Genomic DNA, 16314 nt, shown 5'->3' with positions numbered 1-16314 from the left:
CCTAAAGGTTTAAAGTATTCCTCATGTCGATATTATAAGTGTCACATTTGATTGTTTCATACTCCTTCCAAAATGAAATACAAAAAAAAAAAAAACAAATACTTTTAGAAATGAAATATAAGCAAATATCAAATTATCTCCTATTTAATGACTATTTATAAACAATCCCTCGTTTATTTGTTTTTGTAATTTCCAATTACCCAATTTATTAATCTTTAAGGATAACTTAGGCAACTAGCTTTATTTTTTATTTTTTTGAAAGTGAACATATTAAATTTGATTAATTACCTATATTAATATGTATAATTTAGTTTTATTATGCTAATATTTTATTCTAGAAGGAAGTGGGGATACAAATTAAGAAAAGACTAATTAACCTTTTTTACCAAACTGTCTTTGTTATGCATAAATATATTAATCATTATCATAATTACAAAGTGTAATTTATAGATATAGATAGAAACAAAGTACATGTATACAATACTCTCAATATTAGGTATTTATTGATATTGGGTCACAAGAGGAACATAAAATTAGTGGGATTTATTTAATTGAATGTGGAGTTCCCACCAATTTATTCTGCGAGCCATGCTAGAAAAAGAAAAGGGTAGTAGGAGATGTATCGCATGGACTTTCTAGTTGATGCTGATGGGAGGAAAAGGACGATGTATAACAAAATCACAAGCACAACAAAAATCACTGCCATAACCAAAAAGAGATTGGCCAACCAACTAAGTTGACTGATAACAGTGTAGAGACCAGCCATGAAAGCCAAAGTTAGTGAAATGAGAGCGATTCCAAGAAGTGGCATAACAATCTTGAGAGTGAAAGTCACCAATTTAGTCAATCCAAGTGTTGCCCAAAAGAGTATGATAGTAGCACTAATGGAACTGAACAATGATATTGTGATGAAGAAGATGAAAAAATGGAACATTGCATGATATAGGTTGTGTGCTTTTCCTTCTGCTTCACCTGGAACAGCAAAACAAGCTGCTACCGAAGCAGTGATTATGAGGGTTGAAACCAATATGAGTGTCTGTACCCTATCTTTATATTGGGTGTCGGAGCCTGTCAAAAAAAAATATTGTGCAGTATTGTTGAAATTTTCTTTACTTTCATTCGACTTCGAGCCACTTTTACTTGACTCGGAGCCAGTCTCATTTGATTTCGAGTCACTTTTACTTGACTTCAAGCCAGTCTCATTTGATTTCGAGCCAACCTCATGCCACTTCCACTCACTTTCATTTGAGCCAATCTCATTTGATTTTGAGTCAACCTCATGCCACTTCAACTCACTGTCATTTGGACTAATCTCGTATGATTTCGAGTAAACCTTACGCCACTTCCATTTACTTTCATTCGAATCCTCCGATTTTGATGAGCTTGAGTCATTTTGTCTTCTTTCAAAATTTGGTTTTGCGCCAGCAGAATTCAATGCAGTGAGTGTAAGTTGCTGCAAACATTAAAATGAAATTGTTTAGTTACAACAGTTTCATAGATTAAAATAATAGGAACAATACCTAGAGTATTAAGCTTATGGTTTTTTTTTTGTTAAAAACAAAAGATGCAATATTAATATGCAAAACAGTACACCTTAATTTGCATTTTATTTCATAGTATCATAAAAAAAAACTTTACAAAATATTAAAATTTGCTATTAGAAAATTTGTTGTTGTATTATAATCAATTTTTGACTCACAAAAGAAATACTAAGACAAAGTATTCTAACCCTTACACATATTGAGAATCATTAACTAAAAGTTGATTACTATGATTGTATGTTATAATTTTGTGAGCATATAACAGTACTACTTACCTGTCTAGTGGATGAACTATCAAGTTGGGAAATTTCATTAACAACTTCAAAAGCTGTTTGCTTTTTTTGGTTAACCAGACCATAGTCCACTCTTTCATCCCATGTTAAGTAAAAAACTGTTTTGGGATGACACGATTTTGCAGCCAGATGTAAAGGTGTATTTCCTTCTTTATCCTTTTGATTTATCATATAAATCTTATCAAGTTCACCAATTTGATCACTTTGTAGTAGGAAGCGTATAACCTCATGGTTTCCCTTTTTTGCTGCCATGTGAAAAATATTATGCTCATGAAGAGTGTCAAGCATCTCTGTTGGATAAGGACAATATTCTATTTCTAACAACTTCTTCACTACTTCCACATGTCCTCTATAAGATGCTAGATGAATTGGAAAATAACCATATTTGTCCCTTTTGATGGTGCAACATTTACATTTTCCAAGTAATAAATCAACACCTTCACGGTAACCTATAAATGCAGCATAATGAAGAGGAAGCCTTGTATGTTTGTCCCTTGAATGGATCCAAGTTGGCTTGTTTTCTAATATGATCTTCATCATTTCTAATCACATATATAAACATCAATATTATCAGTTATGACATTGCTTAAGGTCCCTAGATATTGAAACAAACTTAAGTTCCACATTAAAAAAGATACAAGACCTAAAGACACATGCATTTTTTATAGGTATCTTAGCAACAATTAATATCAAGTACAATATTTGATTACCTTGATTCCGCATCATGATTGCTGCTACAATGGGTGATAGCCCCTTTGGCTTAGCTTCATCCTTTGGGCAATTGTCCAATATTAATTTGACCGCATCGTTGTCCCCATTTTTAACCGCAAGGTAAAGTACTGATTGCTTTGCATGGTTAACAAGATCTAATGCATATTCATGACAATACATCGACAATGGATTTTCCGAACTATCTTGGGTTTTGAAAATTTTAAAAATTTTGAAAATTTTATCCCTTCCAATGCTCTTGTCACGACACAACATTGCCTCATGTAACATAGTGTTTCCTTCAACATTCTTCAGTTTAATAAATTCTAATAGATTCCCCATAATTACCTTTTCATTATATTTTCCTATTTCATACAACTTTTGAGTGTATTCTGACCATGCCATTTTTATATCAGGACGTTCCGCATTAGCATAACTTGCTAATAGCTTTTCAACTGTTGAGATGTGTCCACCTCTTGCAGCAACATGTAAGACACTATCATTGTTTGTGTTAAATGTGAACAAAAGTTTTGGAGCACGTTCAATTACAATGGTCACAATTTCATCATTGCCATACCAAGCTGCAATATGCAGCATAGTGTTTTTCTTCATAGGTGTCCTAATTTCTGCTAAAGGAGAGGAATTCAACAATCTCGTTGAACCAGCTTTGTATAGCTCGCTAAGCAATTCAGTTTGATTCTCATTCTCGCAACATCTTAGAAGGATGTCAGTCACTTCAGATGGTTCACTTTCAATATCAGTTTCTTGACTTACACGTTCTGTCTTTTTCAAGAAATCACATTTAACTGTCTTTTCAAAGAAATCACTTTTATCTACCGGCGGAAAATTATAGAGAGCAGTCTGGATCATTCGGACTTGGTCTTCCATGAAATGTAAGTACAGTGGAATCTTGGCTAGTTAAAATTATCAAAAATTAAAGAAAGAGAAAATTTCAATGACAACTGCTCTCTCTCTATTGAAAATCAGACCGAAGAGAATCTAGTCCCAATCGAGAACACCCTGTAATTACAACTTATGTTAGGAGTTTAGCAAAATGACACGAGAAATTATATACTTCATCCAGTGTTGAATATAAGAAAACAAATGGATCAACAAAAATTAATTAATGAATTAATTAGGTTAAAATTTAAGTGTTATTTGTACCGAATATTAACAGATTGCAATTTAACAAGAAGTTTAAATAAGTTTATCTAGAAGACATTTATGCTGAAAGTGATCAAGAAAAGAGGATGCTAGAGTGAAATATATATATATATATATATATATATATATATATATATATATATATATATATATATATATATATATATATATATATATATATATATATATATATATATATATATATATATATATATATATATATATATATATTTTATTTCAAAATATGAGACTCATTATGTTTCGACCAATGAAAGTGAGTAATAAAAAAACTATTAAAAAGAGAGTCTAATAACAAATAAATCAAAATCAGACCGCATGATTGAACTGACTGTCCTAAGACATGTGCCTATGTTTGGTCCAAATAACACAAATGAATATTACTTTTTGATTTTATAAATACGACAAACTTCGAACTAATAATAAGTTTGTTCTCAATTCAATGAGATTATATGAGTTTGATTTCTTAGTTGTAGTTTATATTATTTTCGAATGAAAATATATTAAATGGATAATTTATATATATATATATATATATATATATATATATATATATATATATATATATATATATATATATATATATATATATATATATATATATATATATATATAATTTTTTTCTGTTTTCACTTCATAAAGGATATTCAAGTATACTGGTTATATTTTCATTGAAAAATAGTATGAATTACATTTAAGACATTGTATTTAAATTTTCTCCTATAATTAATTTAAGTATTTTTAAAATATAATAACTAAAACATAACAAATATTTTTATAAATACAAAAAGCAAAAAAAAATCATATATATAATAAAGATTGCTAGCTTAAAAAAAACAATTTAATAAAGGTATACCAATATCTTCGGTAGTATGGCTTGGTATTGAGAAAAATGAGTATAGGCAGCCCATTTACAATAAGTGTAATCAACCCAAGTAATAAAAAAAACACTATATAATTAATAGAATATGTGCTAACAGAAAAAACGAAGTAAATATAAAATAATAATACTATGCAAACAAAACATTCAGTTTAAATATAGTCAAATAAAGATATGCAGAAAATATAGAGTAAGGAAGGAGAAGATGTAAAGGTAAACTAACATATTGTATTTAAAATTAGCTCTGCAAATATGCTTTCCCTTGCTTGATGTATCAGAAGTAATAGTATCATAGTATTGTGTGCAATGTTTATTACTCCTATATATTTATAATATTATAATTGATTCTCCAATTCTTTACTTGTTTAATGTTGCTTATATATTTTTATAAAAGATGAAGCTACTATTGCCATGTGCAAGCAAACCAATTACTACAATTTAAGAACAATTCTTTCCCCTTTCATAATAAAAGTTACATATTCTTCTTTTCTTGATTTTGACGATTACATGCAAAAACGATTCAAGCTTTCTTTAAGTTTCCTATAGTTTCCATTTTATTTGGTAGACATATTGAGGAAAATTTGGAAAGTAAAGGATTAAGCATTACGAAAATAAAAGAGAAGAATAAGATGATTTTTTGTAGAATTTCTCTCTGCCCATAAACTGTGGAAAATCGTTTATTCGCTTGCAACTCCAAATTCGTTGAATACAAGTTGTATTAAAAATTAGGGGTTACTTCCTCTATTTATAGTTTTAGGTTTACTTTCTTCCTAAGGCAAAGTCTAAAACATAAAAGCTCAAAATACCTATTTTAGACTCAAGTCGAAATATAGTGTGAAGCTAACTGCTTCGACATTTTGACAACCTAGACTATTTCAACACAACCTTCCTTCTGTCGAGCAACCTGCTTCGACACAAGGAATTACAATTTAACATACCACCTAATTCATTGTGTCTAAACTATCTACATTCATCGTAGCTCTTAGTCTTCTGAATACTTCGACCTGCACACCCTTCGTCATGATATTTGCAATTTGATTCTTAGTTCTGTAGTGTTTCAGATTCATCTTCCTTTTAACTACCTGCTCTCGAAGATAATGAAACTTCATTTTGATGTGCTTGCTTCGACCATGTGCTATCGGGTTCTTCACCAGATTGATAGCTGACATGGTGTCGATCTTCATGGTAATTGCTCCATGATCTTCTGCTATAATATCTTCGACCAGATTCACCATCCATGTGTTACCCTAGGATTTCGACTTACTAAATAAATGGGCAACTAAGGCCCAAAATTGGCAATTGGGCCTCGATTTGGTGAGAAGGCCCTAAATTGGTAATTGGGCTTCAATTGAATAATTACATTGCCATTTGGGTCGAAGTGGTTCGACCAAATAACGCTTAGTAGTCAAAGTTGTTCAACTAGAAAGAGGAACAGAGGCTCCAGCGTTCGACCAAACCAAAAGGATGCGAAGACTTAAGGATTTTTGGCTGCAGAAACTGAAGTGGAGGTCGAGAGGCAGTAGAAGTTAAGAGGCAGTTCCAGGCAGTTTTCTGGCAGTTCTCACAGGACGCGTGTGTCGCACGCTCGCGAAAAATGAACAGAGTCGCCACCAATATATTTATCCCATAAGGGAAAGGAATATCAGAAAACCTAACAAAGGAAGGAACAGGGTCTTGCGACCAGAGAATCAAGGTACGGGAGTCGGTTACGCGAGGGGAAGGTATTAGCACCCCTCGCGCCTATCGTACTCGATGGTATCCACCTATGTTTGTTTCTATCTAAAGGGTGTATACTATGTCTATGTCTAAATGCGGAATGAATGCAAAATGTAGGGAAAATAAAGAATTGTACTCGCACGGGCCCTACCCCGCTGCCTACGTATCCTTTTCAGGAATCAGAGTTACCGTAGCTCGGCTCACGATTTTCTGTTTGTTTTTGTGTTTTTTAATTGGGCGGCGTTAACGCTCGCGCTCTTGCATAAGGGACAGCCTAGGATGCAATGGAGCGGAGATAACGGTGCCCTTAGGCAAAAGAAATGATTGGTTTGTGTCTTTTAGGGTAGATGAGTGGTGAACAGTTCCCAATACCGGGCCACTCACCACTTTCTCTACTTTGCTTTAGTCTGAACCATTGTTAGATGTTTTAAAGTGTTTTTGGTTGTGTATTTTTTAAGGGAATTTACTTCACGATTCGAATCACATAAAATGTATAATGATCGAGAAGCAGATTAGAGAATGAATCCCACTCACTTCCATCCCATTATGTAATGTTTGAGAAACAGATTAGAGAATGAATCTCACTCATTTCTCTCCCATTAATTAATGTTTGAGAAACAGATTAGGGAATGAATCCCACTCGTTTCTCTCCCATTAAGTAGTGACTGAGAAACAAATTAGGGAATGAATCCCACTCGTTTCTATGCCACTAGGCGATTGAGAAATAGATTAGGGAATGAATCCCACTCATTTCTCTATCACTTTCTTAATGTGATTCACATCTTCCTTTTATTAATGTTTTGAAAGTTGAAAAGAAGAAGAATGCAATAGGGAACTAATCCTAAATTCTAATCTAAGTTATTCTAATCTATAATTGTCCCTAAGGTTGAGGATAACTATCCTATCTCAATTCCCCTTAACAAAGAAGGAAGAGTCTAAGGGAACATAGCAAGCACTAGTAAGGGATTAGCAACATCAAAGCAAGAAATGAGAGGCTAAGCATGGAAACAAGAGAGGGAAGCCTCAAGTCAGTAGCAAAACAAGGGATTGAGTGTCCCAAATCAAATACAAAAGCATCACGGTATCACACAAAAGTATCCACAAAAAGTTACCAAAGTATCGCATGAATCGTTACTTACCAATTAGCGAACAAACATCATTTAACCGAAGCAAAAAGCGAGTGAACACATAGTCTAAGCTTGAAGTCAGTAGCAAACTCATTCATTTAGTTCCAATACCCTATGTTAATCTATATTAGTCAATTAGCATGAAACAATACAAAACTCTAACAAAGACTAGACAACACTAGGTTAACACTAGCTAAACGGTTTCAAATTGTGAATGAAGTTAGAAAAATGCAATCAAATGGTACAAGTCAGTAGCAAATAGCCTATACTAGATGCCTAAACAACCACAAAGTCATGCCAAGAAGTTCCACACAAAATTACGGGTCATTTGTACAAGTTACGGTGCAATCGTCAACAAAAAACAAATTATTTACATGTGATAAAGGAAAATCAAGTAAAATAGGAAAACATGATCTAAAATTTTCAATTCCAGGTTTTAGGACCTCTAGACATCCCTAATTATATGTACAAAAAGGAACCAACATTATTGCATGAATGCATTTCAATTTGAGAGCACAAACGTCACAAACATCTATTAAAAACGCATGTTAATCGAGTCAAACAACACTAACCAAATGCCAATCAAAACAAAGAATTAGGAATTCATTTTTTATACACATTATCATGGATTAGTCTATAGTAACCATACAAAAAAGTGGTGATTAAATTCTGATCCTAAGGTGTCAAACGAAATCACTTTGAGAAATCTATCAAAACCGAAAGGAACATGAACATACCAAAGTAAATGATTTATTTAAAATAGCAAACTAGTTTCTAAAAATCTACAAAAAATATCACAATTATGTACACACATAAAACTATCTAAAACACATTTTATTTATTTTTTATTTGAACCAAAATTGATTAAACAATCAAAAGTTGGAAGTGAAACAAACTAAGCAGGGAAACTCTAACCATACAGGGGGGTGCCGAAGCAAAATGAAAATGAACAGAAACTAGTGTAATGCACGTTTGGGCCTATTGAACAAGAGTGTGAACAGCAATTCGGACTAGCCCAAAGTTATGATCCAAATCTTCTTTCAGCATTTTGTTAATCAATTCAATTAATCAACATTAACCCTCATTAATCAAGTTAATCCAATTAACTACATCATTATATTCCAATTAATCCACATTGAATAATAATAGAACAAAAGAGGCGTTTAGGGTTTGAATTATGACCTTTCAGCTTATCCCTCAGCTCAGAAGCGTGACGGCGGGCCTCACCTCCACACTCCGACCAAGACTCTACGGCGCCACCACCGTCCTCACCGATCTCCCTCCGATTGTTCCACCTCCGTCTCGCACTCTTCTCTTCGTTCTCAGTTCTCAGAATCTCATAACTCTCTCTATCCATTCGCTCTCGCCTCTCCCTCGGATCGTAAACAACGACAACACCACCTCTTTCATCTCATCCGATTCATCTCTGCCTCTATTTCTTGATTTTGAATGATGATGAGTAACGGCTACTCGGTTCGAATTGCAGAGACTTAGTGATGAATTGTTGTGAAAAGTTGATGATTGAAGATGATGAACGTGATGCGATTATCGTTGTTGTTATTCTGAACAGAGTTTCTGCAGAATTTTGGAGAATCGAATTGTGAATTTGGTGGTGATTGAAGATCTTAGAGTTGAACTTTCTTTTGATTTTCTACTGCAGATAGGTGATTCATCGAATGAGGACGCTTTTAAGGATCAAGAATGAAGAGATGAGCTGAAGGTCGATTGTATATTGATGATGATTTTCATGTGAATCGGAGTGTTGATGATGATGAATGAATCTGAAGAAAGTTGGAGATTATGGTAATCAGAGGAGAATGATTCTTGGTTAGGAGTTTGTTGCGTTTTCAGTGGTGATGAAGAAGAAAAAAGATTGATGATTATGGAGATAAAGAGCACTGTTGAAGCGAGGATGGTGAAGAACAAAAGTTCTGAAATTGTGGAGGGAGGATTGAAGAATGGTGAGGTGAAGAGAGTGGTGAAGAATGAAAGTCCGAGCCCCTCCAGAATGGATCGATGCTTGAATATATATGGCTTTATCAGGTAAATTCTCCTTCTGATTTTCTGTTAACCGATTCTGTTATGACCTGTTTCCCCTCCTCTTCTCTGAATCCTGTTGGTGAACTGTTATACGATTCTGTTAGGGTTAGTTGAAATTCTGTTATGAGGTTGTTGAAAGTTGGTTATGTTAGTTTGTGACTGATTCTATTAGTAGAAGTTAGGGAATGTGGTTTGAAAGTGTTAGGAGAAGGAAGGTTATATAAAAAAAACCGTGAAGGTTGGTTGTTAAGTGGAATAGGTCAGTTAGTGTAGCCTTATATAATGCTGAGTGGCTTGGTAAATTGAAACTGGAACTGCTTATTGATTGCCTTCTGTTAGCTATTTATTTGGTGAATGAACTGACATTGCAGGCTTGAAGAGTGAAGATGTTTGAACTGGTTTTGTGTGTGCAGGATTATTTGAATGAGTTTGGAGGCCGGGTTCGATACACACAGTGTTGCTGCACCATGTTACAATATTGTGGGAGACTTGCATTCAGCTGGTGGTTGCAGGGCTGGTTCTTTTCTTGTTTATGCGGGTTCGGCCTTTTGGATTGAGACTTTTCATTTTCGCTGCAGCACTGATGTGGAACTAGTTATAGGTTAGTTGAATAGGCTACTAAGAATTGGTTAGCTGATTTTTGAAATCTTTTCTGTTCTGAACTTGGTGTGGTACTGAGTTGATGATGTATGTTATGGTTCTGGCAGGTTTTCGATAGCTTGGATGTGCTGCAGGATCGTAGTTTATGAGCTGTGTTGACTTAGCCTTGTCTGGATGCAAGAAGAGGAGGCGGGAGATGGCTTAAGTGGTCCCTGTAAAGATTCAGGTAGTATGAAATGTTTGTAAGTATGATTTTTATGGTGTGTGAATCGGTGCCCGAGTGGTTTCCTGAATGTGGTGATTTGCAGGTTTATGTTGAATGTGGAGCTGATTTGTGTAGGCAGAATATGATGATGCAGGTCTGGCGAGGCGATTGGATACAAGCTTCCGAACCGATTCAATGTGTACATGTGGCTGGAGTAAGACGGCATGATGAATAACTCTCAATATAGAACCATAGAGATCTTTCTTTCCTCTTTTTTTTGTAATTTCTGTGTTGTGTACTGATGATGCACTTGATATTTTCGTACTGTTCTCAATTGTAACCTTGTTTATTTTTATTTCGTAAGCATCTTGTAATGAATGGACCTTAGTCTGTAATATCCATGGTTTGGTGAATAATATTGAAAGCTGATGGATACTATTTGAGTGCAATACCGAACATCCTCTTATAAGCCTTGCAACAGCTCTTGTGGATAAATTCCCTATTTCTGCAAACTCTGACTTTTATACCTTTGCTTTATCTTTCAAGTAATTAACTCGGCCTCCTCCCTTTTGCAAATTAGAATGAAAGAATCCGAATGGGACGGTAACCAGGGATATGGAACGTGAGTTTGGTCAAAAGGTCCACCTTGCATGGTTGACTTTGACAAAAAGTCAACAATATTGCACACAATCTCCACGCACTTTTTTCATCAACATATCAATAACACTCTCCAATTGAACAACCAGTCATTCTCAATCATAACAAGACCACCAGGTGCTTAGGGCAATAAACCATAGATCAAGACATTACATGCAAATGAAATCCCTCTGATCAAATGCTTTTCAAGAACTGAATCAATCAACACCTTCTTGATCAAACATCAAGCATTCTTTTTATTATTCTTTTTGAGGAAATGAATTCCCTTTTGCCAAGATCTATGTGAAACTCCCACTTGTTTCATGACCCTCGATCCCTTGTAAGATTATTGGTTAATGGATGCATGATGTGTTACATGACCTAGTGGAGGTATGCAGATGAAATGCGAAGCTAGAGCCAGTTAGAAATTAAAGGGTAGGACAAATTTGGGGTATGACAGCGTGGAAGTCTCACAATTGAAGATCTTGCATGTCGAAGACACGTGTTGACTGATAGCCAGTCGACCGTTAGTAGTAGTTATTTTATTTTTTCTATTTAAGCAAGTTTTATAGGAATAGTTAGAGGTCCGCATTTTCTACATAAACACAAGTAAAACTCAAATCTCTGCGCAATGAGTAACGAGTGCAACCTTGGAATGTACGTATGCGTACCAGTTTAATTCAATGCAATCATTTTACATTACATTTTATCTTTCAGTGCACATTTACTGCCTTCTTTTTTATTGCTTTGATTTACTTTAAAGCTTTTAATTTCAGTGTTTACTTTTACGTTAAAGTCACTATTTTACATTTAATACAAATCAGATACACATAACATAACAAAATAAAGCAATCAGTCCTGGAGTATTCTAGTTGACTCCGCAAAGTAACCTTTAAAAAGGAAACTAGCGCTTGTTTACCATTTTTCTGGGTAAACAAATTGGCACACCTGGTGGGACCCGTCGATTGTTCTTTATTTTTCTTTAGTTATTGTTGCACCCCAAAATTTGCCCATCTAATTCCATTTCTAACTGGCTTATGTTTTCCCATTTCGTCTGCATTATCATCTCAGTAGGTCATCAACATATCATACATTCATTAAACCTTCTTGGGTTCAGGAGATCAGTGCGTGTGACATTGATTAAGGATTCATCATGATCAAAATGCATTTGCTTGTCATTTTTATGCAAGTGAATTTGGAAAATTAAATTGAGATATGGCTCATGGTGAATTATTCATGTCAAGCTACTACTTAAAGCCATGAATTCTCAATGCGCATGTTTAGTTGATTTAAGGTATTGAATTGCTTGGAGTTCCAGATGCAAAAATAAGGTTTATCATAATTCAAAGTATAAGGCAGCATCATCTGAGTCAACACCCTTCAATTTTGAACATTTCCCATCATTTCTCATTCAAAGTTATCAAGAGTTCAAGTTAATTTCAAATTTCAAATGTTCATCAACACCAAAGATCAAGTGCCCATTCTCGAATGTCTAATTATACAATTATTTGAAGTTCCGTCAAAACACAATTCAAAACTCGTCAAAATCATTTCGAGAAAGGGACATTATATCCAAGCTCCATTTACTATTACATGGTCAAGAATCCAAGTTCGTTACAAATATCATTATCAAGACTTAAACAAATTCCCTAAGTCTATTTCTAGAAATATTCTGTGAGTGTACATGTTCAGCTCCATTCATGCCGCAACTACCATGTCAGATCAGTATCATCCACATCATTTCTTTTAGTTACAAAGTCATCTTGGCATTTTGACATAAGCATAGGAGACCTACATTACATCCTGCATACAAAAAGATAAAAGAACAGCAGCGGCGATTTAAATTAACAGGAGCCAAACTATGCCCACACATCCGTTGTGGTCGAAACACGTCGTTGCCAAATCTGCAGACCGCACCCTCAGTCCAAGCTGCATCATTCACACTGTCAAAAAAAGGAACAACACATAGTTAAATGACACCATTGTTCGTCATAATGCGAAAGGCTCCAGAATCTGCATAAACTAATTTACTACAGCCTGCACACAATCATATTCAAAACCAATACAGTTCCAATCCAATACACACACACTTCAACTCTAACAGGATTCCCTAGCTGCTAACTGCCACCAAACCTCCTAACTCTTTTCTAACAGTTTGTAACCATAACCTCTTTCCAACCTATCTTCTAAACCTCTATAACTAACTCAGTCCCAACTGCATAACAGATTACTAACATTCATAACAGAATTTCTAACCAACAAAAACAGAAATAACCACCCATAACTGATCCTAACAGAAACAGAGATTCAAGAGAAAGGGAGACTCACCTATATAATCAGAGCCACCAGATTTCAGAAGCCTCTCCACCATAATCATCTCATTTCAGTCCTTCACCATATTTCCTTCATCTTCATTCTTCACCATCTCTTCCATTATTCACCATTCTCTCAATCAAACTTCATATCTCGACTCCCTTCACTTCCATAACCACCTTCAATCTCCACTTCTCCACAACTCTGCAACCTTCACTTTCACAACCATTCATGATCTTCTTCACTTCACTTTCGCAGACACTCTTCACCATTCTTCACTGAACTTACCTTCAACTTCCATCTTCATCTTCTCCCCACTCAGCCATTCATCGCCATTCTCACACCTCATCGTTCATCAAACCTCCATCACTCTTCAACTCTCGGTCTCCATGCCATTTACCACTCCTTCACCTTACACAACAAGAACACACTCAGAACAACGTAACTCAACATAAATTCAAAGAAAAGGGAAAGCCGAATGGGAGGAAGAAGAAGAGAAAACTGAGGAATCCAAGAAAGGAGATTACCCGAAGCATTTGCCACGTCATTGCGTTTATTTCGCATCTCTACAAGTGCAGATCCTCCTCTCCGACCTTCTTGTGCTATCACTCTCGATCGCTATTCCGGGTTTTAGGGTTTGCCTTTCGTTGATTCAACCTTAGGGGAATGAAGGCATGATTGACTGCGTAAGAGGGAGGATTCGAGAGCAGAGAAGTGAGCTGAGCGAAAAAACACCGTTTTTCCGATTGCGATCGAAGATCTTGCTCGGAAGTGAGGGAGTTTTCCGATCACCGCCGCGCCGTTCATTCGCGATTGAGAGGAAGAAGAGCGTAGAAGCTCGAAGGTCACATTTTACCCTAAATCCCTCTTTTCTATTTCATTCTTTTTTGTTAATATCAACATTAATAATAATCATTTGGTTTTAATTATGGATTAATTGTTAAAATTAACATTGATTAGAGAAAATCTGAATAATAACAAAATCTGAATACACGTTATGAATCAAACACAAATCCTTGGGCCAGTTTCGTTGCTAGTTCACCCCCATGAGGCCCACGCACCACCATTTTGACATACACCCCCCTGTTTCCATTGCTAGAATATAGATTTTAATTAGTTTTTTTACCATTATCATTTTGGTAATTAATACTAATTTTCTCCTTATCATTTTAGACTTTAATACAATTTGACACATAAAAAATAATCACAAAAATACTAGTTTAGGCTAATTCTCTTTTGGTTAATTAGAACTCAATTTCCTTCATAAAAAACCATAAAAAATAAATAGTATATTTTAATTCATTTTCGCACTATATTTTGAATCATTTGTTTTCATGTTTGATGCTATATTTTCAAGTCATTTTTTAGTCAATTTTTGTACTAATTTTGTATCATGCTTACTTGTGATTTTTACTTGCAATTCTACTTGTATGTTCTCATAGATTTAGGACCTATAATCTTCATGACCATTAGGCTTAGTCTTTCCCTTTAAATCCTAACATTTAGGTATAATCATGACATTAGGCTAGTTGATCATTTTAGGCTAGTTTCCCTTCTTTTCCTTTTCAACCTTTAAAACATTAATAAAGGACGACGCGAATCATGCTAAATGCCTTTTTTTAGTGTGAAAGAAATGATTGGGGCGTAGGCCCCGATGTATGTTCTTTCCCACTTAGCGGAAGAGAAATGATTGAGGCGTAGGCCTCGGTGTATTTCTTAACCGTTATTTAGAGAAACGATTGTGGCGTAGGCCTCGATGTGCATTCTCTAAATATTCAAAAATTGTATTTCATTTAGAGAAACGATTGTGGCGTAGGCCTCGATGTGCATTCTCTAATTATTCAAAAACTCTTTTTTTATGGCATGATTCAAGTCACAAATTAATTTCCCTTAAAAGACACCCAACCAAAAACACTTCAAAATATCTAATAAAGGCTCAGAGCTAAGCAAAGTAAGGAAGTGATGCGAAGCCTTGTAGTGGGTTTTCGTCCATCATGGAATCACACATAAAAAACACAAACCAATCTCTTTTTCTCTCTTGCCTCCGAGGCACTTCTTTCTCTCGCCTACATGGCATTCTTTCTCCTAATAGGATACGTTACTTCCGCTCCTTTCCCAGCTTAAGACTCCAGAGGTCGAGCAGCGGAGTGCGAATGTAGCTTCGTCCACTAAAAAACACAAAAACAAACAAAAATTAAAGAGCCGAACTACGGCGCTCTGATTCCTGAAAAGGATACGTAGGCATTGGGTCGCGGGGCCTAAGCGAGCACAACTATTTATAAACCTTATTTTCCCCGTGTTTCTTTCTTTCATTTGCATGCATTCCCTTAGTAATTAAGCTTTAGATTTATACACCCTTAGAATAGAACAAACATAAGTGGATCCTGTGGAGTACCACAGACGTGAGGGGTGCTAATACCTTCCCCTTGCGTAACCGACTCCCGTACCCTATCTCTGGTCGCAAGACCTTTTCTTATCCTTTCTTTATTCTAGGTTTTCTGATATTCCTTTCCCTCTTTGGGATAAATATATTGGTGGCGACTCTGTTCATCATTTCGCGAGCGTGCGACAGCTGGCGACTCTGCTGGGGAACTAGCTTAGTCAATCCTAGCTTGTGTTTGCTTTCTTTTCTTTGGGTGTTCATTTATTGATTTATTGCTTTATTGCTTTACTGCTTTATTGCTTTATTTCTTTATGCCTTGCATATCATGACTATTTATAGCTCGCATATCATGTTTATTTTCTCGCATTCTGGACTATATTATGGGTCCCCGTGGGGGTCACATATTTTCTCTGTTTGCAGGTTGGGTGGGTTGTTTCTATGAGGTAAAAGGCCCAATACCCAGGCCAGAGTTGACACATAGGATACCTAGGATAGAGTGGATAGTCATGACGCCGATGAGATGTTAGGTCTTGTCTAGTGCGATCATGAGACCCACGCCCAGTCGAGGTTCAAATGGGGTATCATCGTTGGCATGTAGATGCAACAATGGTGGTATCTCAGGAGAACTGATAACGCTGGTTGCCGTATTGACCTACCCTGACCTAGACTACACCCGTGAGTGGGGAGGGA

The 16314-nt window shown here is 35.4% G+C and overlaps 1 protein-coding gene across 1 annotated transcript; it reads right to left on the bottom strand.

The window, feature by feature from the left end:
* Positions 1–398: 398 nt before the first annotated feature.
* LOC131617895 (uncharacterized) lies at positions 399–4936 on the bottom strand. The gene is made up of 4 exons (XM_058889166.1): positions 4828–4936; positions 2545–3562; positions 1817–2376; positions 399–1453 (listed from the first exon to the last, which is right to left on the bottom strand). Exons 2-4 carry the CDS (start codon positions 3428–3430, stop codon positions 575–577), a joined length of 2325 nt encoding a protein of 774 aa, XP_058745149.1. The 5' UTR covers positions 3431–3562; positions 4828–4936; the 3' UTR covers positions 399–574.
* Positions 4937–16314: the final 11378 nt, after the last annotated feature.

Source organism: Vicia villosa, linkage group LG7 (genome assembly GCF_029867415.1).
Source record: "Vicia villosa cultivar HV-30 ecotype Madison, WI linkage group LG7, Vvil1.0, whole genome shotgun sequence".
Classification (NCBI taxonomy): Eukaryota; Viridiplantae; Streptophyta; class Magnoliopsida; order Fabales; family Fabaceae; genus Vicia; species Vicia villosa.
This window is presented reverse-complemented; position numbering and strand designations above follow the sequence as displayed.

Bases quoted from the DNA above. Each gene is read 5' to 3' on its own strand.
- LOC131617895 (XM_058889166.1), bottom strand. From the start codon at position 3,430: ATGGAAGACCAAGTCCGAATGATCCAGACTGCTCTCTATAATTTTCCG. The intron at 2,377-2,544 runs GTAATCAAATAT...ATATGTGATTAG, and splicing joins AATCATGATGCGGAATCAAG to AAATGATGAAGATCATATTA. The intron at 1,454-1,816 runs GTAAGTAGTACT...TAATGTTTGCAG, and splicing joins ATAGTTCATCCACTAGACAG to CAACTTACACTCACTGCATT.